The following is a 27,409-nucleotide window of genomic DNA, read 5'->3' on the forward strand; positions in this document are numbered from 1 at the left end:
CGCGGCGCAATGACTTCAAACTTCCGCGCCGGAAGTGGGCGGCCAGGCGGCTGGCTGAGTGCAGTGCGCCAGGGCTTCGGCTGCGGTAGGGTCCCGGGCCAGCCAGGCGGAGGGTGTGAGAAGGCTCGGAGGCGAACTTGAGGCAGAGCCCCTGCACCAGAGGGAAGAAAAACTCAGCTACACCGGGCCCGGAGCCGGCGCTCGGTGAAGATGGCGGGGCCGGAGCTGCTGCTCGATTCCAACATCCGCCTCTGGGTGGTCCTTCCCATCGTTTTCATCACGTTCTTCGTGGGCATGATTCGCCACTACGTGTCCATCCTGCTGCAGAGCGACAAGAAACTCACCCAGGAACAAGTCTCCGACAGGTCAGCGCCCTCCGGGATCCGGCGACCTCACTCCCCCGTGACCTTGGGCAAGAAAGTGCAGGAATTCTGTCAGTTTACCGTGGTTCAGTGCCGCGCTCCCCACTCGCTGAGTGACCTGGGCTGTTACCTCTGTGTTTCAATTTCGTCATCTGTTAAATGGGGGTAGCAGATATGCCTTTTAGAGCAGGGATGGGGATTAAATTCTAGATGATATCTATAAAGCCTTTAGCTGGGACAAATTAAGTGCTCAAAAAATGTTGCTATTAATATTGTTAGGCTAGTCGTCAACTCTCGGTGGTTTTATCCAGGTACTAGTGATAAAATGGGTGTGATTATACTCATTTTTCCAAGCTCCAGTGGTGCTTGGCAAACATAAAACTGCTTTAGAGATATGAGGGGTTGTAATTATCATTTCCCCTCCTGGTGTGGAGGCAGCTTCTTCATGTGCATTACAGTATTTATCTGTGAAGAGAGGTAATTCGAGATGACTTTAGGTGGTATATAGACATGTTATGTGCCCCTCCATATTAAAATACAAAGCATTTTCAGTCAGTCCTGATTATTTTCAGAGATTATCTCAGGTAAATGTTGTTATGTCTTTAACACTTCCATAGCATTTATTAATCTTTTTTAACAAAGAGCAAGCCTCAGGCTCGGAATTTTCCACAGGCAACTATATCTAGCTAAAATTTAATAATTTTGTTTTTACTGTATTTATTTTAATACTTTCTATTTGTGGCAAGTAATACTTGTTTTTACATTAGCTGGTGATTTAAAGATTTCTTTTAAAATTTATATAAGTAGAAAAGTTGATATATAAGAAAATACTAAGATTTTAATAGTAAAAGTACTAGGTGAATAAGATAAAAATAATAACCATGGAATGAGAATGACTGAAGTTTGGGAAGGACCTCTATCCTTTTCAGTTGTGCTTCCCGATTATGCTAAGAATAAAAATAACAAACCAACATTTATTAAGCACTTATTCTATTCCAGGCACTGTACTAAGCACTTATATTCATTAACTTATTTAAGATTCAAAGCAACACTATTAGGTAGATGCTGTCCCATTATAGAAACTAAGGCCTAAGAGATTTCCTGGTCACACATGGTAATATTTAGAATTCAACACCAAGTGTTTTGGTTCCCAAGTCTGGAGCTCTTTCCACTACACTACAAAAGCCACTGAATGGTTTCACAAATGATTGGAACCAACCTCCTGCAGGGTAACCTCAAGAAGTCAGTTCACCACAGAAAGGAAGGCTATGGAAAGATGTAAAGTGGAGAGAGCTCAGTAAGCACTTATTTACGTGTTGATGCCAATAAATTGTTCTCACTTTACCCTCAAATTAACAGAGATAGTTAATCCTGAACCCACTTTTACATTTGAAGAAAAGGGAGACTGCCCTGGCTGGATAGCTTCGTTGGTTGGAGCATCATCATGAAGCACAGTGTTTGCCGGTTCAATCCCTGTTTAGGGCATCTACAGGAACAGATTGATGTTCCTGTCTCTCTCTCCTCCTTCCTCTCACTTTAAAAATCAATAAATAAATGTGTTTTTTTAAAAAATAGGAAAATAAGAAAAGGGAGCCTGGAAAAGTTAAGTAGCCTTCCCCAAATTAGTAAAATATTGTGCCTATACTTGAACCCAGATCTGTCTCCCTCCCAAGTTAAATTTTCTTAACTACAATTCCTGCTGTCATAGATTCTCTGCCACAATTTTTGTTCCTGGTTCACTGTGTGATTTCAGAGTGCTGGTTCAGAATGATACCAGACTCAAAAAAGGCAACATAATGTTCTAGTGTAACAATCGGGAGAAATAAAAGGAAATTAATTTCTCTTTCTCCCATCCAAGTACTAACCAGGCCCGACCCTGCTTAGCTTCCGAGATCAGACGAGATCAGGCGCGTTCAGGGTGGTATGGCCGTAGACAATTTCTCTTTCATAAGTGCTTGTGCACAATGGTCCAAGAAAATATAATGAAGAAGTCAGGTGCAATCACCTAGCTATAAAATCCCTATATATTTGGACAGATTCAACTATAGGCTGATACAGTATGTTAGCTACTTAGATATAACAGAAGGCAATGTTTAGATGCGATTTTCCTAAATGATGAGCTTCTCTTGATAAAGTTCTAAGCAAAACAAAGTGCAGTTTTCCCTATATTTACTTGCTGGTTACATATCTGGAAATTCAATATATATAACAATCACCCCTCCCAACCACTGCAAAAAATTGAATTAGGATTGAGACTCATATAATGAAAACCAATTTTGTGAGATATTAGAAGCAGTGTGAGACATAGTACAGTTCTTTATATTGCACACCTGTCCCCAGCACTGAGGAATACGTTGTTGTGTTTCTCTCCATCCCATCATTTTGACACTTAAAAAAGTTCCACAGATTTCCCTAAAGCCCTCTAGAGGGCAGTACCACCTACATTAAAAACCACTGCTATAAAGAAAAGTCAACACTTGTGGTCATAATTACTCCATCTCCCTTAAGTGAGATGGTTGGATCATGCCAGCTCTGACATAGTGTGACTGTACCCCACCAGTTCATCATTTGAGTTTGGGTAGGATGCAGATCACATGATTATGATTTTTTTTTTTTTTCCTGAAGCTGGAAACGAGGAGAGACAGTCAGACAGACTCCCACATGCGCCAGACCGGGATCCACCCGGCACGCCCACCAGGGGGCGACGCTCTGCCCACCAGGGGGTGATGCTCTGCCCCTCCGGGGCGTCACTCTGTCGTGACCAGAGCCACTAGCGCCTGGGGCAGAGGCCAAGGAGCCATCCCCAGCGCCCGGGCCATCTTTGCTCCAATGGAGCCTTGGCTGCGGGAGGGGAAGAGAGAGACAGAGAGGAAGGAGAGGGGGAGGGGTGGAGAAGCAGATGGGCACCTCTCCTGTGTGCCCTGGCCGGGAATCAAACCCAGGACTTCTGCACGCCAGGCCGACGCTCTACTACTGAGCCAACCGGCCAGGGTGATCACATGATTATTAACTGGCCAAAGTCCAAGGCAAAAGATGTTTTTAGCCCTGAATGGATACTCTATTGCAGTGGTAGTCAACCTGGTCCCTACCGCCCACTAGTGGGTGTTCCAGCTTTCATGGTGGGCGGTAGCAGAGCAACCAAAGTATAAATAAAAAGATAGATTTAACTATAGTAAGTTGTTTTATAAAGATTTATTCTGCCAAACAGCGAAAATCCAACATAAAGTACTTGGTAAGTAATTATTATTATAATTTAACTTGCTGTAACTTTACTTTATAAATCACCATTACTGTGGAACTGGTGGATGGTTAGAAAATTTTACTACTAACAGATACAAAAGTGAGCAGTAGGTATAAAAAGGTTGACTACCCCTGCTCTATTGGCATCATCCCAAAGCACAGAGGTGGCTGGATAGACTATGTAAATAGTAGTTCTCAAGCTTAAAGAATATACTGACTCTTTGGAAAGGAAAACAAAATACCTAACAAGATCTTTAAGAATATGAAACTCCAGTTTGAGAAATACTAACTTTAAAATCTAAAGTTTTATTTTAAGAAAATGCCTTTCAGCCTGACCAGGTGGTGGCACAGTAAATAGAGCATTGGACTGGGATGCGGAGGACCCAGGTTCAAGACCCCGAGGTCACCAGCTTGACCGCAGGCTCATCTAGTTTGAGCAAAGCTCACCAGCTTGGACCCAAGGTCGCTGGCTTGAGCAAGGGGTTACTCGGGCTGCAGAAGGCCCACGGTCAAGGCACATATGAGAAAGCAATCAGTGAACAACTAAGGTGTCGCAAGGAAAAACTGATGATTTTTTTTTTTTTTCTTTTCATTTTTCTGAAGCTGGAAACAGGGAGAGACAGTCAAACAGACTCCCGCATGCGCCCGACCGGGATCCACCCGGCACGCCCACCAGGGGCGAAGCTCTGCCCACCAGGGGGCGATGCTCTGCCCATCCTGGGCATCGCCATGTTGCGACCAGAGCCACTCTAGCGCCTGGGGCAGAGGCCACAGAGCCATCCCCAGCGCCCGGGCCGTCTTTGCTCCAATGGAGCCTTGGCTCCGGGAGGGGACGAGAGAGACAGAGAGGAAAGCGCGGCGGAGGGGTGGAGAAGCAAATGGGCGCTTCTCCTGTGTGCCCTGGCCGGAATCGAACCCGGATCCTCCGCACGCTAGGCCGACGCTCTACCGCTGAGCCAACCGGCCAGGGCTGAAAAACTGATGATTGATGCTTCTCATCTCTCTCTGTTCCTGTCTGTCTGTTCCTATCTATCCCTCTCTCTGACTCTGTCTCTGTAAAAAACAAAAAACAAAAAGAAAAGAAAATACCTTTCAGTTTCAAATTACCACCATAAAGAGAAGCTTTATCCTCATAACCAGTACAAAGACTTATTTTTAGATATTAATGGAAATGAAAATGCAGAATTAAACATTTCTTGTAGAATTTGCAGATCTCAGAGAATACACCTGTAGATTTCAGTTTAATAAACTGAGTGTGTAGCCTGACCTGTGGTGGCGCAGTGGATGGAGCATCAAGCTGGAGTGCTGAGGTCACCAGTTCGAAACCCTGCCCTTGCCTGGTCAAGACACGTGGGAGTTGATACTCCCATTTCTCTCTCTCTCTCTCTCTCTCTCCTCTCTCTCCTCTCTCTCCTCTCTCTCAAATGAATAAATAAATGAAAAAAATAAACTGAGTGTTTAGACTATACAGGATAATTTAAGCTTGCTTAATTCAGGGTTGAAATGCCATAAGGTTATGATTCTCAACCCTAATTCTACAGAATTGCTCAGCAGCATATAGGAGATTTAGCTGAATTTCCATTGATCCCAGTGCCTGTAGTGGTCCTGAGTTGTCTGCAGTGAACAAATCTGTACTGATAACCTACCATGTGCCTTGCACTGTGCTTATATTCTATGGGCAGGGATGTAAAAATAAGACAAAGCCAAGACCCTACTTTCAGAAGTTTTAATCCAAGTGATAAAGCATGCAAAAGGAAAACAATATACTTAATTTTCTGCTTAGGATGTGCCAAATACAGTGGTAATCACTTTAAATGAGACATTATGGCCCTGGCCGGTTGGTTGGCTCAGTGGGTAGAGCATCGTCCAGGCATATGGCCATCCCAGGTTTGATTCCCGGTCAGGGCACAAATGAGAATTGACCATCTGCTTCTCTTCCCCTCCCTTTCCCCTTTCTTTCTCACTTTTCCCTATCCCCTTTTCTCTCTCTTCCCTTCTCACAGCCAGTGACTCAGTTGGTCCAAGCGTCAGCCTCAGGCGCTGAAGATAGCTCAGTTGATTTGAGCTTCAGTCCCAGATGGGGGTTGCGGTATGGATCCCAGAGTGCATGTGAGAGTCTGTCTCACTATCTCCCCTCCTCTCACTTAAAAAAAAAAGACATTATATATGAAAAACTCAGGTTAAAGTCCTTTAGTATTGTCCCTGGCCAGTTGGCTCAGCGGTAGAGCATCCTCCCAGCGTGTAGATGTCCCAGATTTGATTCTTAGCCAGGGCACAGGAGAAGTGCCCATCTGCTTCTCCATCCTTCCCTCTCTCCTCTATTTCTCTCTTCCCCTACCACAGCCAAGGCTCCATTGGAGCAAAGTTGGCCTGGGTGCTAAGGATGGCTCCATGGCCTCCACCTCAGGCACTAGAATGGCTCCACCGCAACAGATCAATGCCCCAGATGGGCAGAGCATCGCCCCCTGGTGGGCATGCTGGGTGGATCCCGGTCAGGCACATGTGGGAGTCTGTCTGACTGCCTCCCAGTTTCTAACTTAAGAAAAATACAAAAGAAGAGAAAGACCTTTAGTATTTCCTTTTTACCTTTAAAAAAATTGTACATAACATAAAATTTATCATTAACTAATTTTAAATGTAAAATTCCATGGCATTACTGTGCACTCGACAATATTTTCATCATCTCAAATAGGAACTCTGAACCTATTGAATAGTAATTCCCCATTCTCTTCTCCCTTGGTAACCACTGTTCTACTTTCTGTTTCTATGGGTTTGACTCTTCAAGGAATGTCATATAAGTAGATTCAGACAATTCTTTTGTGTCTGGGTTCGTTTCACTTAAGATAATACAGTGGTCCCTCGTCTATTGCTGTGGTTAGGTTCCAGAACCCTCCGTGGTAGGTGAAAAATCTGCGACATAGTTACCTTATATTTATTTTATTATTTATATATTTTTTAAGGCTTTATAAACCCTTCCTACACTTTCATAAACCTTTTCCACACTTATAAAAACTTCCTATGTGCTTAAACACTTTCTACACTCTAGAAAATGCTTATTTTACCACAAAGATAATTAAAATAATAAATATATTAAAATACCTATATACCACAAAATCCCACGATATAGCAAAAAACCCACAATACAAAATTAGATATAGATATATACAACTTAAAAATACGCGATACAGTGAGACCGTGAAAAGTTAACCGCGATATGGTAAAGGATGACTTTATTTTCAAGATTTATCCATTTTGTAGCATGTATCATAATTTCAGTCCATTTTACAGCTAAATGAAGTCTATAACATGATGATGTGATATACATATATTTTGTGATTACCACAGTCCAAGTAATTGTACATTCATCACCTTACATAGTTACTTTTTTTTTTTTGGTTGTGAGAACACTTATGGTCTACTCTCAGCAAATTCTAGGTACTACACAGTTTTTGTTTTTAGGGAGGGAGAAAGATGAGAACCATCAACTCATAGTTGCAGCACCTTAGTTGTTCATTGATTGCTTTCTCATGTGCCTTGACCAGGGGGCTCAAGCCAAGCCAGTAACCCCTGGCTCAAGCCAGTGATTTTGGGCTTCAAGCCAGTGACCTTAGGGCTCAAGCCAGCGACCATGGGGTCATGTCTATGATCTCACATTCAAGCCTGCAACCCTGCGCTCAAGCTGGTGAGCCGACATGCAAGCCAGATGAGCCCACGCTCAAGCCGGCAACCTTGGGGTCTCTAATCTGGGTCCTCAGCATTCCAGGCCAATGCTCTATCCACTGCACCACTGCCTGGTCAAGCCACAATTTTATTAACTATAGTCACCATGCTATATGTTAATCTGCAGTGCTTATTCATTTTATAACTAAAGCCTTGAACTCTTTGACCAGTATCTCTTCATCTCCTTCCCCCAGTAACCACCATTCTACTTTGTTTCTTTTAATTTTTTTTCTTTTTCTTTTCCAAGTGAGAAGAGGAAAAATAGACTTTCATATGCACCCCACCAAGATCCACCTGCCAACCCCTATCTGGGGCCAGGCTCATAACCAAGCTATTTTTAGTGCCTGAGGTAGAGGAGAAAGCACCCATGACTGATGTGCTCAAACCAATTGAACCATTGCTATGGGAGGAGAAAAGAGAGAGAGAGAAAGGAGGGGGAGGGGGAGAGAAGCAGATGGTCACTTCTCTTGTGTGCCCTGACTGTGAATTGAACTTGGGACATACACATGCCAGGCCAGTGCTCTACCACTGAACCAACCAGCCAAGGCCTACTTTCTGTTTCTATGCATTTCATTGTTGTTTTTTTTAAGATTCTACATATAAGTGAGATCATACATTGTTGTCTTTGGCTAATTTCATTTAGCATAATGTCTTGCATGTTCACCATGTTATTGTAAAAGGCAGGATTTCCTTCTTTCTCATGGGTGTGTGTGTGTGTGTGTGTGTGTATCAAATCCAGAGCTTAAATTTTTACCCATTCTTGACCCAATGCTGTTTAAACTATCCATGGTGAAGGACCAGTATTTAGTTTTTTTGGTTTCTTGTGGGTTTTTTTTTTTTACAGAGACAGAGAGAGGGATAGACAGGGATAGACAGGGATAGACAGACAGGAACGGAGAGATGAGAAACATCAATCATTAGTTTTTCATTGCGTGTTGCGACACCTTAGTTGTTCATTGATTGCTTTCTCATATATGCCTTGACCATGGGCCTTCAGCAGACCGAGTAATCAATTGCTTGAGCCTGCGACCTTGGGTCCAAGCTAGTGAGCTTTGCTCAAACCAGATGAGCCCGTGCTCAAGCTGGCGACCTCGGGGTCTCGAACCTGGGTCCTCCACATCCCAGTCCAATGCTCTATCCACTGCACCACTGCCTGGTCAGACAGTATTTAGTTTTTTCATTTCCAATCTATCACAGACTGATGCTTTTATAAAATATTTATTCACATATTTGAATGTTGTGACAATGTCAAATGATTATAAACGTTTCTAAACCCATAAGCTCAGTGTCTGTACTTATCACAGACCAGTGTTGGTACATGGGCCACACTGTGAGTAGTTTTAAACCAGCTCCCAAGGAACAGAATATAATACGTGTCACCTTTATAAGTCTGTGTATGGAGCAGTCAACTGTACAGTAACAGTAACAGTACAACAAGGTCAGGAGGAGGAAAACCAGAGAGAATTCCTTGATGGTGCCAGGCATCAGGAAGAGTCTCATGGCAAAGGCGGAGCTTGAAGAAGGTGTTAGTCCTGATGGGATATAATTGGTGAAGGACAGGGACACTAGAGAATTCCCAGCATGTGAAAAAAGCTAGAATACTCAGAAAGTGGCAAGGGGACCCTACGGGTACTCACCAACTGCTTAGAGCAGGTGGTTTATACTGAAGGTAGAGAGAAAGCCAAGCGAAGTTTTCTACTTTTATTTGTCTATGATCTTTTTTCCCACTCTTCAAGAAGGATTTCCATTAACCTAAGGGGGCTTTAAGCTAAGGAAACTAAGCGCCCCCTGCTTGTCATATTGCACTCTATTATCTTCAGTGATCAATTATGTTCAAATATCAACAAATAATTTCATTTATTAATTTAATAAATATTTATTGAGAGCTTACAGTTTAAATACTGAGTGAGATTTCTATTTCTTGTCTGTCAGATAACAGCCCTGTCAAGCCCTGTGCTCATTTCTCTGTGGGCTTAAAAGTTGCTTCTTCGGCCTTGGCTAGGTAGCTCAGTTGGTTAAAGCATTGTCCCAACATGCTGAGGTTGCAGGTTCGATCCCTGCTCAGTGCACATATAAGAAACAACCAGTGATGGTATGAATAAGTGGAACAACAAGTCGATGTTTCTCTCTCTCTCTGTGTCTTTGTGTGTGTGTGTGTGTGTGTCTCTCTCTCTCTCTCAAATCAATTTATAAAAGGAAGGAAAGGCCTGACCAGGCGGTGGTGCAGTGAATAGAGCGTCAGACTGGGATGCAGAAGACCCAGGTTCGAGACCCCGAGGTCGCCAGCTTGAGTGCGGGCTCATCTGGTTTGAGCAAAAGCCCACCAGCTTGAACCCAAGGTCGCTGGCTCCAGCAAGGGGTTACTCAGTCTGCTGAAGGCCCGCGGTCAAGGCACGTATGAGAAAGCAATCAATGAACAACTAAGGTGTTGCAACGCGCAATGAAAAACTAATGATTGATGCTTCTCATCTCTCTCCATTCCTCTCTGTCCCTCTCTGTCCCTCTCTCTGACTCACTATCTGTCTCTGTAAAAATAAATAAATAAAATTAAAAGGAAGGAAAGCCTGACCTGTGGTGGTGCAGTGAAGGGAGTGTTGACCTGGAACACTACTGAGGTCACCAGTTTGAAACCCCAGGCTTACCTGGTCAAGGCACATACGAGAAGCAGCTACTAGGAGTTGATGCTTCCAGCTTCTACTCACCCTTTCTCTCCTCTCTCTAAAATCAATAAATAAAATCTTTTTTAAAAAAAAGTTTCTTTCTCAATTTTCACCCTTCCACCCTCTTCCTGCCCCCAAATCATCTGAGTAACATCCGACTGCTACTCTTTTCACTCAGAAAAAGTTCCTTAGCTCATAAAGCAAGAGAAAGCAGAGTGTTCCAAATGTGCCTTTTTCAGAATCTTTGTTCAGAAACACAGTCACTTCTGGAAAAATGCTCTTCTGAAAACCTGATTTGGGGTTAAATATGTTAGATTGGTTTTAAGGATACTTGTGGTTTGAAAAGTTTCCTCACAGGACTGTTGCCAAATAGGCCTTCTCTTGTGTTTAAATAGGTCTTCTACTTTATTCTCTCATTTTCTTCTAGTATTTCACTTTTAAAAATCTCATTGTCTTGGTTGTATTTTTCAGTCAAGTCCTAATTCGAAGCAGAGTCCTCAGGGAAAATGGAAAATACATTCCCAAACAGGTACTCACTTATCTTTTATGAAAAGCCCCATGATTCACTGTTGAGGGCAGTAGATATCTCAATGTTTTATAAGGGGACTCTGGGGAAAACTGAAGGCTGGCAAGTCAGGAATTAAGCTGTGGCCTGTGGTGTTTGCTGTCATTGTGACCTTGCCCTTCTTAGGAAATTGTTTTTAAATGTGACTCAGCTAAAGTGTCAGCTCAGCTGCCAAATAGGCTGCCATCTCTTAGTGTAACAGCATATTGTAAGGTCTTCTAACTAAACCTCTGGGGAATAATTTGACAATTTGCTATGTCACAGTTTTAAGATTTAAAAAGTTCTTTTTTTCTACTAGTCTTTCCTGACACGAAAATATTACTTCAACAACCCAGAGGATGGATTTTTCAAAAAAACTAAAAGGAAGGTAGTGCCTCCTTCTCCTATGACTGGTATGTTTATTCCCTTCTCTCATCTTTAAGGAAGATGTTTAACATGAGTGGGAGAGCAAGGGGGGTTGGAAGGATGTCATTTGATATAAATGTTAAAGTATAGAAGATAGTTATCTGAGGGACCTTAGATATCATCAAGTACAGGGATCTACAGAAGTAGAGTTCTCTTTTTCATGTAGATCTTCTGGGAACCTTAATATATAAACTGGATTTTAAAAGAGCTCTCATCTAAGGGGTTCTGGGAGGCTAGAGCCATTGTCTCCGCGTTTCTCCCATTGCTGTTCCTCAGGACCCAGGGCGCTGTGGAGCACAGTTGGAAAAGCTGGGGCTCCCACCCAGTGCCTGGCTCCTATTGCTGACAGATGGCTACCCAGCTTCTGCTTAAGTGAGGAGGAGTTCTCTCTCCTTCCCCAGACCGGCTATTTCTTTGTCAGACATGATTACTTGGCCCACTCTACAATTTTTGTTCTAACAGATTTCTCCCAGTTGGGTGAAAACTACAGCATCTTTAAAGTAAAACAAAAGTTATTCCATGTCAACTGTTCACTCATTTCAGTACCTATTTCTTTAGGTGAGATAACCAGCTATTTTAAACTCATACAGAAGGTACCAGAATTTATTTTAATAAGTCTTTTAGTAAACCTACAAGAAACAAAATACCAATAAGTGTATGAAAAGATACTTGACCTCACTAAAATCTGTGGAATATAAATTAAAACAAGATGTCCTTTTTAGCCCATAAATTGGCAAAGATTGAAAAGCTTGACCAAAACTGCTATTGTCAAGGTCATGTGAAGTTAGGCCCTCTCACTGTTGTTGAAGGACACTCTGACAGTATCTGTCCAATTTTCAATGTTCTAACTCCTTGACCTAGAAAGTCTATGAGTTCCTCTTACAGAAACACAAAACATGCAGACTTGTGTACAAGGTAGTTGTTGGTAGCATTGTTTATTGGCAAAAATAAAAAAAATTGCACCCTGGTTGGCTGGTTCAGTGGTAGAGTGTCAGCCCAGTGTGTAGAAGTCCTGGGTTTGATTCCTAGCCAGAGCACACAGGAGAAGCGCCCATCTGCTTCTCCACCCTTTGCCCTCTCCTTTCTCTCTATCTCTCTCTTCCCTTCCTGCTGAGCATGGCTCTGTGGCCTCTGACTCAGGTGCTAGAATGGCTCTGGTTGCAACGGAGCAATGCCCCAGATGGGCAGAGCATCACCCCCTGGTGGGCATGCCAGGTAGATCCTGGTCAGGCACATGCAGGAGTCTGTCTCTCTGCCTCCCTGCTTCTCACTTCAGAAAAAGACAAAAGAAAAAAAATCAGAAATAATCTGTAGGTCCATTCAATAGTGATGACTGTGATCACATTGTGGATTCTTAAGCAGACATTAAAAATAATGAGAAATATTGCCTGACCTGGCGGTGGCGCAGTAAACAAAACATCAGACTGGGATATGGAGGACCAGGTTCAAAACCCTGGGGTCACTGGCTTGAGCACAGGCTCACCAGCTTGTGTGTGGGGTTGCTGGGTTGAGCGTAGGATCATAGACATGACCCATGGTCACTGGCTTAAGCCCAGAGGTCGCTGGCTTGAAGCCCAAGGTCACTGGCTTGAGCAAGGGGTCACTTGCTCTGCTGTAGCCCCCTGGTCAAGGCACATATGAGAAAGCAATCAATGAATAAGCAGTCAACAAACAAATAAGATGGCGCAACGAAGAATTGATACTTATCATCTCTCTCCCTTCCTGTCTGTCCCTCTCTCTGACTCTCTCCATTGCTGTAAAAAAAAAAAGAGAGAAATATTCTAGAAATGCTAATGTAGAAATAGCATTCACAATGTATTAAATTTTTTAAATTAAGAAGCAGAATAGCCTGACCAGGAAGTGGCACAGTGGATAGAGCGTCAGACTGGGACACTGGGACCCAGGTTTGAAACCCTGAAGTTGCTGGTTTGAGCGCAGGCTCATCTGGTTTGAGCAAGGCTCCCCAGCTTGAGCCCAAGGTCACTGGCTTGAGCAAGGGGTCAGTTGGTCTGCTGACCTCACCAGTCAAGGCCCATATGAGAAAGTAATCAATGAGCACCTAAGGTGCTGCAACGAAGAATTGATGCTTCTCATCTCCCTTCCTGTCTGTCTGTCTGTCTATCTGTCCCTCTCTCTGTCTCTGTCACAAAAAAAGAAAGCAGAATAGTTAGCGTAGTATCCCTCAATTGTGTGTGTGTGTGTGTGTACATGTGTAAATAAAAAGATGGAAGGATATACAACTGTTAAAGAGAGTGGGCTCAGAGGAACCATCTATCTCCTGTCTATATGTCATTTGAACTTTTTACATGAACTTGTATTACTTTAATTATCAAATAAATTTAAAATTCACAGAAAATTAGGAAGTTTTGCCAACAGTGGTAAAAGGTAATGGTCTCTTGTGTTTTTGTCTTAGATCCCACTATGCTCACAGACATGATGAAAGGCAATGTAACAAATGTTCTCCCTATGATTCTTATTGGTGGTTGGATCAACATGACATTTTCAGGCTTTGTCACAAGTAAGTCGCTACCAAGAAGACTCAAGATTTATTTCATCTGTTCTCCTTTCCCTTCTCCCTAGTCAGAGAAATCAAAGTAGTAAAACCATGGGTTAATGTTCTGTAGGGAAAACTGGTAGTATCCTTTGAACAACAAAAAAAGAAATTTGCTATGAATTTATGGCTCGTTGTGCAAGCTGATTGTAAGTTCATAATGTTAACATTTTTCTATTAATAGGAATTGGAATGAGCAGCTTGCTAGTTTGTATTTGAAACTAATTTAGTTTTCTAGTTGAGGATAAAGGGAAGTCTATTTGTTTATAAGTTGATTTGAATTAAATTAATTTGATTTCTTAGTAATGTAGTTCTCTGTGTATATATAGTCCATTTTAGATTTAACAGATTAGTGCAGGTTTCCTTTGAGATTTTAGGTCACAGTTCAGTTTGAGTCCCTGTTTCTTAAGCAATAGAGAAGCTGATGTTCAAGGAATGACATTTGACTTATTTCTTCAGAAAGTGACAGAAATTTACTTGTGGAAATCTTTTACCAAACTCTCTATGGTACAGAGTTCCCACCTCTCCAGGGAAAGAATATATGCATTCACAGTTAAACTGTTCTAAAAATAAAGAAGGTAGCAGTGATTATGAACTTTTTCTTTCTTTGCAGCAAAGGTTCCATTTCCACTGACCCTTCGTTTTAAGCCTATGCTACAGCAAGGAATTGAATTACTCACATTAGATGCATCCTGGTAAGAACTGATTTAATAATAGCACAACCAAAAATCTAAAGCTGGTATATTTTATTTTATTTTATTTTATTATTTTTTGTGGCAGAGACAGAGTCAGAGAGAGGGACAGACAGGAAGGGAGAGAGATGAGAAACATCAATTCTTTGTTGCGGCTCCTTAGTTGTTCATTGATTGATTTCTCATATGTGCCTTGACCGCGGGCCTTCAGCAGATTGAGTGACCCCTTGCTCAAGCCAGTGACCTTGGGCTCAAGCTGGTGAGCCTTACTCAAACCAGATAAGCCCGCACTCAAGCTGGTGACCTCGGGGTTTCGAACCTGGGTCCTCCACGTCCCAGTCTGATGCTCTATCTACTGCGCCACCACCTGGTCAGGCTAAAGCTGGTATCTTTTAAAGAACAGGATTTGCAACTTGCATACTTCACTAGAATAGGTTTTGGAGTTTTTCTCATTGAAACTGCACTCTAGCCCTGGCCAGTAGCTCCGTTGGTTGGAGCATTGTCCCAAGACACCAAGGTTGCCGGTCTGATCCCTGGTCAGGAGTCAACTAGTGAGTATATGAGTGAATGGTACAACAAATTGAAGTTTCTCTCTTTCTCCATCTCCCTCTCTTCCCTTTTCTCTCTAAAGTCAATAAAAAATTTTTAAAAAAAGAAGAAACTCTACTCAAAATGACACAGGTAGATTATGGTAACTTTTATATGAATCTTTCAAAAGGAGAGAGTGTGTCAGCCTTTTTTCTCTAGATGCTTGGGTCTTAGGAGTGCAAGGGTAGATGTATCTGCCCCAAAAAAGTTAAAAGATAAAACCAGAAACTTTGTCTAAGCAAACCTTTTAGCAATACCCTGGAGCTTATGGGAGTGGATATTTGTATTATTTTCCCAAAATACATTACTTATTAGTAATAACATTAATCCTTTTCATTGATACCAGTCACTGTACTAGATGTTTCTCATATATATATATATATATATATATATTTTTTTTTTTTTTTTTTTTTTTTTTTTTTTTTTGTAGAGAGAGAGAGAGTCAGAGAGAGGGATAGACAGGGACAGACAGACAGGAACGGAGAGATGAGAAGCATCAATCATTAGTTTTTTGTTGCGCGTTGCAACACCTTAGTTGTTCATTGATTGCTTTCTCATATGTACCTTGACTGCGGGCCTTCAGCAGACCAAGTAACCCCTTGCTCGAGCCAGTGACCTTGGGCTCAAGCTGGTGAGCTTTTCCTCAAACCAGATGAGCCCGCACTAAATCTGGTGACCTCAGGGTCTCAAACCTGGGTCCTCCACATCCCAGTTCAACACTCTATCCACTGCACCACTGCCTGGTCAGGCTCATATATTATTTTTATCCTCATAGCAACCCTATGAAATAAATGGAGAAATTGAAATTTGACCACAAAGCCTATCCAAATTCAGCACTCATATCTTATTTAATATTCTATTTTTTATTTATTGATTGATTTGAGAGAGAGAGAGAGAAAGGAGGGGAGGGTAGGAGCAGGAAGTATCAACTCTTAATTCTTCTTGTAGGAACTTTGAATTAGGCAAGCCCAGGGTTTTGATCCAGCGACCTCAGCATTCCAAGTCTACACTACCTACTGTGCCACCCACTACAGGTCAGGCTACCGCTCTGTACCCAAAATCTGTAAAGCTCTTACAACACTACTGGAACCCAACAGTGCTTCTTCATATTGCCTCTCTAGAGTATTTTGTCTATGGCTTCCCAGAGACTGACATTTGAAGCCAGACAAGAGGAGGAGGAAAAGAATGGGCCATGGAGTCACCAGGTGATGTTATCAAGTGACCTCCAGAAAAGTGAGAGGATACTCCTGATTTTACATTTGTATCTGAGTGGCACAGGTCTTTCAAGGGCCATATATTTAGAGAGTCAACAAAGAAATAAACATACCACTTCTTTTTTAAAGCAAAATATGGCATATAAATAAGAAATACCTAGGCAATGTTTTTCTGGTTTAGAAAATTGTAAAAGCATACACTAACTCAACTAACTATTATACCTAGAACAGTGGTCGGCAAACTGCGGCTCGCGAGCCACATGTGGCTTTTTGGCCCCTTGAGTGTGGCTCTTCCACAAAATACCATGTGTGGGTGCCTCCTCGATAAGGAATGTACCTACCTGTATAGTTTAAGTTTAAAAACTTGGCTCTCAAAAGAAATTTCAATCGTTGTACTGTTAATATTTGGCTCTGCTGACTAATGAGTTTGCCAACCACTGGACTAAGCAAAAAACTATGTGTGAGAAAAACTTTTTTATCTTTACTCAGCATCTGTAACTGGCATGCTTGTGTAGACAAAGGAGACTGGATCGTGGGTTTACAACTAGCTTACTGTTAGCTGTAGACCTACCACATTATGTACAGATAGGTTGTTTACTTTCCTGCAGCTTGGTGGATAGACCCCTGCTGTTGTGCAACCTAAGTATTGGAACAGAGTGTGGATTCTTGCCATTTCTATATCATTTCTGATACTCCATTTAGTTTTTATTATATCCAAGCATATTTATTTTATGGCACAGTGGGAAATCTAGAGTAAGGAAAGCTTTGGTGATAAAATTTAAAACTTAGAATGGTGCCTGGTGGTGGCACAGTGGATAAAACATCAACCTGGAATGCTGGTTTGAAACCCTGGGCTTGCCCAGTCAAGGCACATACTAGAACCAACTACTGTGAGTTGGTGGTTTCCGTCCCCACGCCTTTTCTCTACTCCCAAAAATAATAAATGAAAAAAATCTTTTTAAAATATGAAAACTACATTTAAAACAAAAAAAAACTTTGGCTTTCCAAGTAACTAGTCTTCACTATTACTAGTATTTCCTGAAAACCAACTCTAATTCTTTCCTGTAAATATGAAACACACCAACACTTATAATTTCCTCCAGAGAATGGGATTCAGGACTTTTTATTTTATATAATTCTGTATTTTTTGCAATATAATTCTGTATTTTTTTTTCATTATTTATAGCGAGTGTATGTTGGTTTTATAATTAAAAATAACAAAGGGTTTAAAAACCCATTATAGCCTGACCAGGCTATAATGTGATGCAGTGGATAGAACGTCAGACTGGAATGCGGAGGACCCAGGTTCAAGACCCCGAGGTTACCAGCTTGAGCGCGGGCTCATCTGGTTTGAGCAAAGCTCACCAGTTTGGACCCAGGGTCACTGGCTTGGGCAAGGGGTTACTGGTCTGCTGTAGCCCCCCCCCCCCCGCCTCCCGGTCAAGGCACATATGATAAATCAGTCACTGAACAACTAAGGAGCCACAACGAAGAATTGATGTTTCTCATCTCTCTCCCTTTCTGTTTCTATCTGTCCATCTCTCTGACTCTCTCTGTCTCTGCAACAAAAATAAAATTAAAATAAAAACCCATTATATAGAAAGGAAAATTTAGCAAAGCTTACATTTCCCGGTTAAATGGAAGCATACCAGTTGTGAGTTCATTTCCTGCTAATGAAGGAGAATTTATTATATAGTCTTAAGTAGCAGTTTTCCTGCAGTAAGCTATAACTATTTGTAAGACTGTCCTAACAAATTGTATTTCTTCATTGGTTGTGCTTTGAATGAATATAGCTTATCCCATGGGATTTCTTTACATACTCTGGACAACTTTGTGTGTTAGAAAAGTGTGAACTATGTAAATTCTGACATAACTATTTACATTGTTTCACGTTTTTCTTTAGGGTAAGTTCTGCATCCTGGTACTTCCTCAATGTCTTTGGGCTTCGGAGCATTTACTCTCTGATTTTGGGCCAAGATAATGGTAAGGAGCATGTCAGGTTTAATAAGCAAATACTCTGATAGATGAACCATCCAGAAAAATCATGTAGCCTATGCTATTTGTTAGCATAGTCAAGTACAATGCTTCATTCTTTAAACTTACTAAGTTTCTGACGTATTCTGAAAGTCATAAAAATTCCAGAGTCAAGTGGAAGATCTGCATTTTCCCTGGTAATAGGAGATAATATGTAGCCCCCCAAAGTCTGGTACCCTCAGGTGAGGGATCCAGCATCAGCAGTGTAAGCCTATAAACCTGAAGCTGAAAGGCCTGGTTTGATCAGTTCATTGACTAGAGTTGCTACCAGTGCCTGTCCTGGCTGTCTTACTTAATGGCTAGGATTTCAGGCAAGTTACTTACTCTAGTTCTCTGTTGTAAAATGGGAACCTGAGGCCCTGGCCGGTTGGCTCAGCGGTAGAGTGTCGGCCTGGCATGCGGGGGACCCGGGTTCGATTCCCGGCCAGGGCACATGGGAGGAGTGCCCATTTGCTTCTCCAACCCCCTCTCCTTCCTCTCTGTCTCTCTCTTCCCCTCCCACAGTCAAAGCTCCATTGGAGCAAGGATGGCCCGGGCGCTGGGGATGGCTCCTTGGCCTCTGCCCCAGGCGCTAGAGTGGCTCTGGTCGCGGCAGAGCGATGCCCCAGAGGGGCAGAGCATCGCCCCCTGGTGGGCAGAGCGTCGCCCCTGGTGGGCGTGCCAGGTGGATCCCGGTCGGGCGCATGCGGGAGTCTGTCTGACTGTCTTTCCCCGTTTCCAGCTTTAAAAAAAAAAAAAAAAAAAAATGGGAACCTGAATAATTCACTTCAGGGTTTATTGTTAGATCTGTAAAGCACTTAATGACATACTTGCCATACAGTAGTAGTTCAACTGAGAGCTGCTGTTTAAATTTGAAATAAAATTTAGCATTTTCTTTAGTTATCTTCTGCTGCTGTTATTATCCCCATTTTCAGGAGAGATAAAATGACTTTTCCATGGTCATATAGCCAGTGCGAGGTACAGCCAGGCACTGACTCTATCATATGGTTCTTTAACTCACTACCAAGAATCTGAAAGTTCTGTGTAAGGACCATCTACCCCAAGCATACGGAGGGGCATGTTGAGCCTGACACTCATGCAGGTGCGTCTGTCTCTGCAGCCGCTGACCAGTCACGGATGATGCAGGAGCAGATGACTGGAGCAGCCATGGCCATGCCTGCGGACACCAACAAAGCTTTCAAGGTACACTCGCCTCTTCCAGCTTCACTGAAGCTCCAGAAAGCATTACTAGAGAGTTATCTTTTCTTTTCTGTTTTGTTTTTTTTGTTTGTTTGTTTCTTTCTTTCTTTGACAGAGACAGAGTCAGAAAGAGGGACAGACAGACAGGAAGGGAGAGAGACGAGAAGCATCAATTCTTCCTTGTGGAACTTAGTTGTTCAGTGACTGCTTTTTCATATGTGCCTTTACCAGGGAACTTCAGCAGAGTGAGTGACCCCTTGCTCAAGCCAGCAACCTTGGGCTTCAAGCCAGAGACCATGGGGTCACGTCCATGATCCCACGCTCAAGCCAGCGACCCCACACTCAAACTGATGAGCCCATGCTCAAGCCATATGAGCCCGTGCTCAAGCCAGCAACCTTGGGGCTTCAAACCTGGGTCCTCTGCATCCCAGTCCGATGCTTTATCTACTGCACCACCTCCTGGTCAGGCTAGAGACTTATTTTAAAGATGGGTTCCCTGAAGTGAGTGTAGCATATATTGTTCCATCGTTTAAATTTAAATTCAGGCCTGACCTGTAGTGGCACATTGGATAAAGTGTCAACCTGGAATGCTCAGGTCTCCTGTTCAAAACTCTGGGCTTATCTGGTCAAGGCACATATGGGAGTCGATGCTTCCTGCTCCTCCCCCTTCTCTCTCTTCCTCTTTCTAAAATGAATAAATAAAGTCTTTAAATAAAATTAAATTTAGCCCTGGCCGGTTGGCTCAGCGGTAGAGCGTCGGCCTGGCATGCGGGGGACCCGGGTTTGATTCCCGGCCAGGACACATAGGAGAAGCGCCTATTTGCTTCTCCACCCCCACCCCCTCCTTCCTCTCTGTCTCTCTCTTCCCCTCCCGCAGCCAAGGCTCCATTGGAGCAAAGATGGCCCGAGCGCTGGGGATGGCTCCTTGGCCCCTGCCCCAAGCGCTAGAGTGGCTCTGGTTGCAGCAGAGCATCGCCCCTGGTGGGTGTGCCGGGTGGATCCCGGTCCGGCACATGCGGGAGTCTGTCTGACTGTCTCTCCCTGTTTCCAGCTTCAGAAAAATACAAAAAAAAAAAAAAAAAAAGAAAAAAGAAAAAAAAATTAAATTTAAATTCAGCAAAAATGTATTTTAGTTTATATGTCTCTTTTTCCTGAGGGAATTATCTGTTAAGTCAATTGGAAATTCTTGATACTTTTACTGGTTTTTTAATGCTCACCAAATTTAATCTTCCCTGTAAATGAAGCTGTAAAAACAGTCCAATCAGAGGTACCAGGTAAACACTTGGAATATTTCAATACATTTTCAATATTCAGTACATTGGAATCATTTCAGTTTTCTTGAAATGATTTTGTAATTTATAAAATCCAGTATATTTTTTGTACAGAAAAATCTCACTTATAATTTTTAAAAATCTTATAATTTTTCATCATAAGAACTAGGAATAGAAGGGAACTGGTTAATCTTGCTGAAGAGCATTTATGAGAAATCCACAACTAACATCATACTCATACGGAAAGCTTTTCCTTTGAGATCAGGAGCAAGATAAGGATGTCCACTCTCACTGCTACTCAACATTGTACTGGAGGTTCTAACTTCTAGGAAAGTTAGTCAAGCAAAAGAAATAAAAGGCATTCAGATTAGAAAGGAAGAAATAAAGCTGTCTTTGTTTGTAGAGGAAATGGTCTGATATAGAGAATATTCTAAGGAATCCCTCTGCCCCCCAAAACAACTATAAGAGCTAAAAAACAAGTCAGCATGGTTTTAAGATACAAGGCAAATATGTAAAAATCAATTGTGCCTGACTAGGCGGTGGCACAGTGGATAGAGCGTCGGACTGGGATGCGGAAGGACCCAGGTTCGAGACCCCAAGGTTGCCAGCTTGAGCGCAGGTTCATCTGGCTTGAGCAAAAAAAAAAAAAGCTCACCAGCTTGGACCCAATGTCACTGGCTCGAGCAAGGGGTCACTCAGTCTGCCGAAGACCCGTGGTCAAGGCACATATGAGAAGGCAATCAATGAACAACTAAGGAGTCCCAACGAAAAACTGATGATTGATGCTTCTCATCTCTCTCCGTTCCTGTCTATCTGTCCCTATCTATCCCTCTCTCTGACTTTCTCTCTGTCCCTAAAAAAACAAACAAACAAAAAAAATCAATTGTATTTCTACACACACAATAAAGAATCTGACACTGAAATTAAGAAAATAGTTCCATTTATCATAATATCAAAAAGAATAAAACATGCCTGACCTGTGGTGGCGCAGTGGATGGGGCGTCGACCTGGAAATGCTGAGGTCGCCAGTTCGAGGCCCTGGGCTTGCCTGGTCAGGGCACATGTGGGGGTTGGTGCTTCCAGCTCTTCTCCACCTTCTCTCTCTGTCTCTCCTCTCTCTCTGTCTCTCTGCCTCTCTCCCTTTCTCCTCTCTAAAATGAATAAAATTTTTAAAAAAAATTTTTTTTAAAGAATAAAACCCTATGGAATAAATTTAACAAATCAAGTAAAAACTTATACACTGAAAATTATAAAACATTACTGAAGAAATTAAAGAATACCTGAATAAATGGAAAGACATCCATGTTCCTGGATTAGAAGACTTTATATTGTCAAGATGGCAATACTCCCAAAATTGATCCACAGATTCAGTATAATCCCTACCAGAATCCCACCTACCTTTTTTACAAAAATTGATAAGCTGATTCTGAAGTTCATATGGAAATGCAAGGGACCTAAAATAGCCCAACAATATTGAATAAGAACAAAGTTGGAAGAGTCAGGCTTCTTAGGGTTTTTTTCTGTGTGTGTGTGTATGTATGAGAAAGAAAGACAGGAATAGAGAGAGAGGGAAAGAGATGAGAAACATCAACTCGTACTTGTGGCATGTTAGTTGTTCACCGATTGCTTCTCACATGTGCCCTGAATAGTGACGCCTGTGCTCAAGCCAAATGAGCCTGCACTCAAGCTGGTAACCTCAGGGTTTTGAACCTGGGAGCCCAGCATCCCAGGTTGACACACTATCCACTATTCCACCACCAGTCAGGCAGACTTCTTGGTTTTAAAACTTTTTTTTTTTTTTTTTACAGAGACAGAGAGAGAGTCAGAGAGAGGGATAGACCGGGACAGACAGACAGGAACAGAGAGATGAGAAGCATCAATCTTTAGTTTTTCGTTGCGCATTGCAACACCTTAATTGTTCATTGATTGTTTTCTCATACGTGCCTTGACCACGGGCCCTCAGCAGACTGAATAACCCCTTGCTTGAGCCAGCAACCTTGGGCTCAAGCTGGTGAGCTTTTTGCTCAAACCAGATGAGCCCTCGCTCAAGCTGGTGACCTTGGGGTCTCGAACCTGGGTCTTCCGCATCCTAGTCTGATGCTCTATCCACTGCGCCACCGCCCGGTCAGGCTAAAACTTTTTTTTTTTAAATTAAGTGAGAGGTGGGGAGGCAGAGAGACAGACGTGCACCTGGACTGGGATGCGCCTGGACCGGGATCCACTCAGCAAGCCCACAAGGGGGCAATCCTCTGCCCATCTGAGGCTTGCTCCAAATGGAGCTATTTCAGTACCTCAGGTGAGGCCATGGAGTCATCCTCAGCACCAGGGGCCAAGTTCCTTGAATCATTCAAGCCATGGCTGTGGGAAGGGAAGAAAGAGAGACAGGTTGGGAAGGGGTGGAGAATCAGATGGTTGCTTCTCCTGTGTGCCCTGACGGGGTATTGAACCTGGGACTTTCACATGCTGGGCTGACACTCTACCACTGAGCCAACTGGCCCAGAACTACAGTAATCCAAACAGTAAGGGACTGCCTGACCAGGCAGTGGCACAGTGGATACAGCATCCAAAGGGATACTGAGGACCCAGGTTTGAAAGCCCAAGGTCGCCAGGTTGAGTGTGGAATCATAGACATGACCCCATAGTCTCTGACTTGAAGCCCAAAGTTGCTGACTTGAGCCCAAGGACATTGGCTTGAACAAGGAGTCACTGGCTCAACTGGAGCCACCTCCACCTACCCCCTCCAGTCAAGACACATATGAGAAGCAATCAATGAACAACTAAAGTGCTGCAGCAAAGAATTGATGCTTCTCATCTCTCTCCCTTCCTGTCTCTTTGTCTCTGTGTCTGTCTCTCACTAAAAAAATAAAATAAAAACAACATGGGACTAGCATAAGGATGGATACATGGACCAATGGAACAGAATTGAGAGTTAAGAAGTAAGCCCTATCAATTGACTTTTTTTTTTTTTTTTACAGAGACAGAGAAAGGGACAGACGGACAGAAAGGAATGGAGAGATGAGAAGCAGTCAATCATCAGTTTCTCATTGTGCATTGCAATACCTTAGTTGTTCATTGATTGCTTTCTCATATGTGCCTTGACCGCAGGCCTTCAGCAGACCGAGTAACCCCTTGCTGGAGCCAGTGACCTTGGGTCCAAGCTGGTGAGCTTTTTGCTCAAACCAGATGAGCCTGCGCTCAAGCTGAGGTTTTCGAGGTCTCAAACCTGGGTCTTCGGCATCCCAGTCTGACGCTCTATCCATTGCGCCACCGCCTGGTCAGGCTCAATTGACTTTTGACAAAGGTACCAAGACAGTGCAGTGGGAAAAGGAATAGTCTTACCACTTACTGGGTACAGAGTTTTGATTTTTGGGGATTAAAAATTTTAGAAATAGCCTGACCAGGCCATGGTGCAGTGGATAGAGTGTTGGATTGGAATGCAGAGGACCCAGGTTTGAAACCCTGAGGTTGCCAGCTTGAATGCAGGCTTACCAGCTTGAGCGCGGGTCGCTGGCTTGAGCATGTGATCATAGACATGACCCCAAGATCGCTGGCTTGAACAAGACATCACTGGCTTGGCTGCAGCCCCCCAGCCATGGCACTTATGATAAAGCAGTCAATGAACAACTAAGGAGCCGCAAAGAAGAATTGATGGTTCTCATCTCTCTCCCTTCCTGCCTGTCTGTCCCTTTCTGTTCCTCTCTGAACATTTCTCTCTGTTTAAAAAAAGAAAAGAAAAAGATGGAGAATAACAAGTGTTGACAAGAATTTGGAGAAATTGGAACCCTGATGTATGGTGGTAATGGTGAAGCCACTTTGGAAAGCATTTTTAGCCTTTCTTCCAAAAGTTAAAAATAGTTACCATGTGGCCTAGCAATTCCATGCTTAGGTAAATACCCAAGTAAATTAAAAACATATATCTACACAAAACCTCATACAAGAATGTTCAGAGTACTAGTCATAATAGTCAAAAAGTATAAGCAATCCAAATATTCATCATATGATGATCAAAAAAACAAGATGGAGCATTTTGGTATATGTGTACAATGTCTAGACAAAAGTATAAAATGGAATATTTAGCCATAAAAAGGGATGAGTACTGAATCAGGCTACAACAGGGAGGAACCTTGAAAACATGCTAATTGAAGAAACCTGTAACAAGAAGCCACATATTATGTCCAGAATCGATGAATCCAAAGATACAGAAAGTAAAGTAGTTACAGGGATTGGGGGAGAGATAAAGAGGAGTGTCTGTTATTTGATATGGAGTTTCTTGTTTTGGTGATGAAAGTATTCTGGAATTAGGTAGTGGTAATTGTTGCACATCTTTGTGAATATACTAAAACCACTAAATTGCAGATATTAAAGCAGTGAATTTTATGCCAGGTGAATTACAGCTTTTTTAAGAGTATACCCATGAGCTAATATTTGTATTGCATGTTAACTTTCATAGGCATATTTTTAAAGGCCACTAATTAAATGCAAAATATTCAGCATTAATAGACTATTTGAGAAATGTAATTAGTTACTACTCTGGTGACTTTGAACAGATATTTAACTTTCTTAGCTTTAGTCTCCTTGTCTATAAATTGGTGATGGGCATGGATGGGGTGGGTGGCAGCACCTACCTCATAGGATTAAATGAACTTAGTCATGTAAATAACCTAACTCAGCTCCTTGCCCAGAGTATGCATTTAGGAAAGGTCAGCACAGCTTTTAGTAACACCCTTCTGCCCCTCTCTCCCTCTCCTGGCATTCTCTTCCTTTGCAGACAGAGTGGGAAGCCTTGGAGCTGACAGATCACCAGTGGGCCCTAGATGATGTCGAAGAGGAACTCATGGCCAAAGACCTCCACTTTGAAGGCATGTTCAAAAAGGAATTACAGACCTCTATTTTTTGAAGACCAAGCAGGAATTAGCTATGTCAGGAACTCGGAATAGCACTTAACCTTGTAACTTAAGTTTGAGCAGGAGCCTCTCGGAATAAAAAGGAGGATGCGTGAGCTGGCGGATATGCAGCAGGGATCATTCTTGTCTGAGCCCTTTATGTTTGCAACTAGAGGAAATACAAGGAGTGTGCTGGGTGACTTACCCAGAAACAGCTATTTTAAAAATGTTTTAAATTTTCCATCTGGTGACTAGAGTAATGAAAGAGAAAGAGGGGAAACGCAAACTAGTGATAATATATAAAACTTAGCAAAAATACAGTCTTTGGAAAAGGCGTTGTCAGTTATACCTAATTATTATGTGTAGTCAGCCTGACTTCTAACCACAGTAGACTCCTGTTTTCTTGGTATCAGAATACCCTGCATTTTACCTTTATTTTTTTGTTAATATTTGTATAACTTTCTTTACACAAATAATACCTTTTCATTATGGAAAATTTAAGAACTTTGCAATTTATCGATGAGCAAAAAGTGAAGCTCCTTGTGTTGTTCATTTTGAGCCTACAGAACGACATAAAGAGCAAATATGTCAAAACCAATACCCAGGGCCAGGACAGACTTAGCAAACCTTCACTGTCTCCTAATATTGTCCAGTGAAAATCAGTGACCATGAGACACTGCTCGATTCTCAAGTGCCTTTGGTATCATTAAAGACAGGTTAAATAATGTGAGGTCTTACTCTGGAGTTCAGAATATATGAAATCCATTGACAAATCAATGGTGCTATACTGTATATGGCTTCTCAGTTGAATGAAAGACCGCATTTCCCAGTTATTCTGCATAAGAGAGAGTTTGCGTATCACTAAGAAGGGAGAGAGGGCAGTTGCTGGCGGACACATAGTCAAAGGTTACCCAGGAATAATTCTGTCTGTATTAACTCCCAAGGAAGTGGCAGGGTGCCATTTCTGTACCTAGAGGTGAATGTAATTTGCATGTTGAGCACTGTAATCAAGAACAAACAACTCTTGCCTCTACAAATTAAACCGTCCTGTTTTCTCTTCTTTGCCTGGAAAAATTTTGCCTCTGTGGGTCATTGTCAGCCCTTGACAATAGTTGGCATGTCTATTGTGGAACAGTGATGGAGAAAGATGAAAATATGTGATCCTTGCCCTCACTGAACTCATAAGAGATACACATAAGAATTGGTGATTCTTAATCTTTGGGTCACAGAAACTCTTTGAGAATCTGATGGAAGCTCTGACCCTCTCCTCCAGAGCAATAAACAGGGGCACAGACACAGATTTCTCAGATAATCCCAGGGGTATTGAAAGACTCTCCAAAGCCTATTCATAGTGACCCATGGAACTTTTGATAAGAAATGCAGATATTTAAAATAGCTGCTTAAAATATTAAGAGACCAAGGGTTCACAGGAGAGCTAACCTTTGATCTAACCCTTGAAAGAGTTCAGAGCAGAAAAGCATTCCAGCCCTGGCCGGTTGGCTCAGCGGTAGAGCGTCAGCCTAGCGTGCGGAGGACCCGGGTTCGATTCCCAGCCAGGGCACACAGGAGAAGCGCCCATTTGCTTCTCCACCCCTCCGCCGCGCTTTCCTCTCTGTCTCTCTCTTCCCCTCCCGCAGCCAAGGCTCCATTGGAGCAAAGATGGCCCGGGTGCTGGGGATGGCTCTGTGGCCTCTGCCTCAGGCGCTAGAGTGGCTCTGGTCGCAACATGGCGACGCCCAGGATGGGCAGAGCATCGCCCCCTGGTGGGCAGAGCGTCGCCCACGTGCCGGGAGGATCCCGGTCAGGCGCATGCGGGAGTCTGTCTGACTGTCTCTCCCTGTTTCCAAGCTTCAGAAAAATGAAAAAAGAAAAAAAAAAAAAAAAAAAAAAGCATTCCAGAAGAAATAGAACTAGCAAAGGCCCACATTAAAATGTCCACAGTTCAGCCAGACTGGTGTTGGTGCATTGGATGGAGAATTGACCTGGGACGCTATGGACCCAGGTTCAAAACCTGAGGTCACTGGCTTGAGCATGGACTCATCCGG

The 27,409-nt window shown here is 42.7% G+C and overlaps 1 protein-coding gene across 3 annotated transcripts; it reads left to right on the top strand.

Annotated features, from left to right (window-relative positions):
* The first annotated feature begins 10 nt into the window (after nt 1-10).
* On the top strand, nt 11-26,424 carry EMC3 (ER membrane protein complex subunit 3). 3 transcript variants are annotated; one of them, XM_066245955.1, is made up of 8 exons: nt 11-365; nt 10,454-10,511; nt 10,846-10,939; nt 13,366-13,470; nt 14,117-14,198; nt 17,901-17,980; nt 19,113-19,213; nt 25,250-26,424. In XM_066245955.1, the coding sequence occupies exons 1-8, from the start codon at nt 211-213 to the stop codon at nt 25,376-25,378; spliced, it is 804 nt and encodes a 267-aa protein (XP_066102052.1). In that variant the 5' UTR covers nt 11-210; the 3' UTR covers nt 25,379-26,424. The 3 variants fall into 3 exon arrangements, with proteins under 3 accessions (XP_066102052.1, XP_066102054.1, XP_066102053.1); XM_066245957.1 differs by having other exon boundaries at nt 25,254-26,424; XM_066245956.1 differs by having other exon boundaries at nt 19,131-19,213.
* Nucleotides 26,425-27,409: the final 985 nt, after the last annotated feature.

The sequence above is a fragment of the Saccopteryx bilineata genome, chromosome 10 (assembly GCF_036850765.1).
Source record: "Saccopteryx bilineata isolate mSacBil1 chromosome 10, mSacBil1_pri_phased_curated, whole genome shotgun sequence".
Taxonomy (NCBI): domain Eukaryota; kingdom Metazoa; phylum Chordata; class Mammalia; order Chiroptera; family Emballonuridae; genus Saccopteryx; species Saccopteryx bilineata.

Excerpts from the sequence above, each read along its gene's own strand:
- EMC3 (XM_066245955.1), top strand. The coding sequence starts at position 211 with ATGGCGGGGCCGGAGCTGCTGCTCGATTCCAACATCCGCCTCTGGGTG. Across the intron at positions 14,199-17,900 it reads CTCACATTAGATGCATCCTG|GGTAAGTTCTGCATCCTGGT; the intron begins GTAAGAACTGAT and ends GTTTTTCTTTAG. Across the intron at positions 19,214-25,249 it reads ACACCAACAAAGCTTTCAAG|ACAGAGTGGGAAGCCTTGGA; the intron begins GTACACTCGCCT and ends CTTCCTTTGCAG.